Raw genomic sequence first — 3,058 nt, 5'->3', positions numbered from 1 at the left:
CCCCGGACCCGACCCGACCCGGTCGGAGAAATCTCCGATGCGGCGGAGGAGGAAGACGGTCCGATAGAGCTCCCACCGCCGTCTTCGTCGCCGTTTTCGTCCTCCAACTCCATTTTCGCCACCACTGATAACCCCACTCCTCTCCAGGTCGCCACTAGCGTCCTCCTCACCGGCTCCATCTCCATCTTCCTCTTCCGCTCGCTTCGTCGGCGAGCTAAACGGGCTAAAGAGCTGGTAAATGCTCTTCCGCCTCTCGATAGGCCCTAATTCTGTTATGATGGAACTGGGGAATTTGGTGAACTAGGACTCTGATTGATATGGTTTGCATGATTAGGAACTCCGGATTTCGATTTGAATCATCTGCGTTTATGTAATCCTCTTTGAATTCCGGACGAATCAGTGAGGAAAAGTGAAATCTGGTATTGAATTGTAGAAATTCAGGTCTTCTGGGGCGCAGAAAACAGTGAAGGAAGAAGCAATGGAGAGATTGAAAACGATGGGGTCAGCTCCAATTGAAGCGAAGAAGTCGCCTCCGTCAGCAGCTCAGGCTTTTCTGGGCGCCATTGCAGCTGGTGTTATAGCTCTCATTCTCTACAAGTTTGCTACCACCATAGAAGCCGCCCTGAATCGCCAAACTATCTCCGATAATTACTCGGTTTGTTTCCCTCCTCTCACTGGAACACAGTCTGGAGAATTAGTCATATAATATGCTTAATCTTTGGAAGCTTCCTCTTACAAATAGGTAGGTTCTTGCCTAAGTAATCGGCGTTTTTCTTGATTTGTGTCATACCCAATTGAGTAGCTGTGGTGGGAAAGTGAGTGATAGATGAGAATTGATCAAACCCTTCTTGGGTTGAGGCTGAATCGGCTTATGAACCTCTCTTTGGTCGTTCTTGGATATGATACCAATCAAGAAAGGATATGTATGATATCATATCCTTTCTTGGGTTGAGGCTGAATCAGTTTTTGAACCTCGTTTTGTTCGTTCTGAATTGAATTCACGGGTAAATATTAGAACTCGAAACAAGAAAACTGATCAGAAAAAGCTTTTCGTGTATATCTAGTTCGGTTTTGTTCCCACTTTTGGTGTGATTGCTCTCTAGTCTGAAAATATGTTGTCTTGATTCCAGACAGCAGAATACCTGCCATTGGTCTGCAGATGTCATCTTGTTTTTGTTGATGTGAAAAAACCAACTGTTGTCCAAATCTCTCCACTAGGTTTTTGCCGACATGTTTCTTTAGATCTTTTTATTGGTGTCATCAAGAACCGTTGCGGGCCGAGTCTATTTCATGTTTTCTGTTATCACACCATTACTTGAAAATCATGCTTCCTAAATGCATCGGTCGGGCCCCGCTATCTTTTCTTTCGGGCACTCGGGCTCAAAAACTGGAAATTAAAGCTTCATTAAACCATCCTAGGGTTTAGATCTGCATCCATCCTCATAATCTTAGGATACCAGAATCCAAATTCAACCATAGATAAGTGGGTAATTCGTCGGGACAACAATCGGTGGGTTACCCGAAACTCGAATCTTTCTAAGCAGCCTTTTGTGGTTTATGTCCCGCAGGTTAGGCAAATCACAATAACCGTAAGGTACGTGAGAGCATGTTACGGTACCTCTGCTCATTCTTTCGAGTAAATTCTCTCGCTATTTCTCGCCGCCTAAACGTTAAAAGGCGGGATTTTGGATTTGTGCAGGACGATCATCAACGGGTTGTGCTATCTTGCGACATTTGTTTTCGGGGTGAATGCGGTCGGACTGTTCCTATACTCGGGTCAACTCGCTTTCAACTCCATGGGAGATGACGGCGAAGCCATGGAGCCCAAAGAAGAAGGCTCGGCGGAGCCAGATAACAGTGAGGTCAATAGCAACAGCCAAGACCAAAAGTAGTCCTGGTGATTTATTTAGCTTGTGAAATCTTGGTATGTTTACTCATGGATTTTGATTCCACATTATTCGTTTTGTATTGACAAACTTGTCTCTATTTTCTTGTAGCAATGATCGGTTGTATCTAGGGATGGCCAATTTGGTTAATAATAAGTAGTCTTTGAACCACATGATTATAATTTTTTTAAAACGGAAAAAAATAAATCCGGTTGAATTGATTTTTTAAAATGGGTATTTTTATAAATAAAAAAATTGAATTCGGACCAAAACATAATTGAATTTAATATGGTTATAGATTTCTATAGATTGAAATAATCAAATCTGAATATAATCCGAACGAAATGGTCATGGTGTTTTGGAGTTAGGCATTCAGAAATGGGTTATTCGTCTATTCATGGAGGGTTACAGGTTCGAGAACGGCGACAATCTAACATTCAAAATTCGAGTTTGGTCGGCAGACTTGGAGCAGATCAAGAAATAGAATATATTAAAATAGAGGCAAAGTATAAACAACATTTGGATCACACTATCCTCTCATCTAATTTCGAAAACGTGGACCGTTTATTTATTGCATTTTGGTCGAGTACTAAACGCGATTATCCTTTTATTATTGCTATTCTACAGAAAAAAGAAAAGGACATTCGACTGACAGACAAAATTCGACAATAAACCAGATCAAGAAAACAATGCAGAAAATTCCAAAAAAAGAATTATGGCAAACCCTAGAAGAAGAAGTAACCATGAAAACAAAATTTACAAACAAGGATATGCATTAAATTGAAAATTACCATTTCACCTCAGATTTTTTTTAAATTTCGGTTCTAGAACCCTACTCCGGCCGCGCCGACTCCTACGGTGGCCGGAGGATGAGGCTCGAGCTTCCGATTCTTCCAGAAACAAGCCTCCGGCGCAAGCTTTGACGCTGATCTCCTCGGCTCCGACTTGCACCGTGGAAGAACCGGCGGCTCGTACGCCTTGTTAGAAGCTCCGGCGAATTTATGCTCCTCCGCCGTCGCCTTCACCGCCGATACAATCGCCGGAGGAGCCGCCGGGTACGAGCAGGACGACCGCGGTGGCTGCAACAGCACCGGGTTCACTACGGGTTTATCGGTAGAGCGCCGGCGAGAAGACGTAAGGGACTCGGCGGCGGGGGCGGGTCGCCTCTTTGG

At 43.8% G+C, this 3,058-nt stretch overlaps 2 protein-coding genes across 3 annotated transcripts in view; one reads left to right on the top strand and one right to left on the bottom strand.

Moving 5' to 3' along the window:
- LOC104810456 overlaps positions 1 to 2,059 on the top strand; it is a 2,446-nt gene extending 387 nt beyond the window's left edge. Inside the window, exons 2-5 of the mRNA XM_010536769.1 lie at positions 1 to 234; positions 434 to 655; positions 1,569 to 1,594; positions 1,700 to 2,059. Of these exons, the coding sequence (XP_010535071.1) occupies positions 1 to 234; positions 434 to 655; positions 1,569 to 1,594; positions 1,700 to 1,892 (675 nt within the window). The 3' untranslated portion in view covers positions 1,893 to 2,059. The remainder of the gene's footprint in view (positions 235 to 433; positions 656 to 1,568; positions 1,595 to 1,699) is intronic.
- A 369-nt stretch (positions 2,060 to 2,428) lies between these two features.
- Positions 2,429 to 3,058, bottom strand: part of LOC104810455 — a 2,474-nt gene continuing 1,844 nt past the window's right edge. The window contains exon 2 of one of the 2 annotated variants that reach the window (XM_010536766.2): positions 2,429 to 3,045. In XM_010536766.2, the coding sequence (XP_010535068.1) occupies positions 2,711 to 3,045 (335 nt within the window). In that variant the 3' untranslated portion in view covers positions 2,429 to 2,710. Of the gene's footprint in view, positions 3,051 to 3,058 lie in introns of both variants that reach the window. The other variant, XM_010536768.2, reaches the window with a different exon arrangement.

The sequence above is a fragment of the Tarenaya hassleriana genome, unplaced genomic scaffold (genome assembly GCF_000463585.1).
Source record: "Tarenaya hassleriana unplaced genomic scaffold, ASM46358v1 Cleome18, whole genome shotgun sequence".
NCBI classification, from domain to species: Eukaryota; Viridiplantae; Streptophyta; class Magnoliopsida; order Brassicales; family Cleomaceae; genus Tarenaya; species Tarenaya hassleriana.
This window is presented reverse-complemented; position numbering and strand designations above follow the sequence as displayed.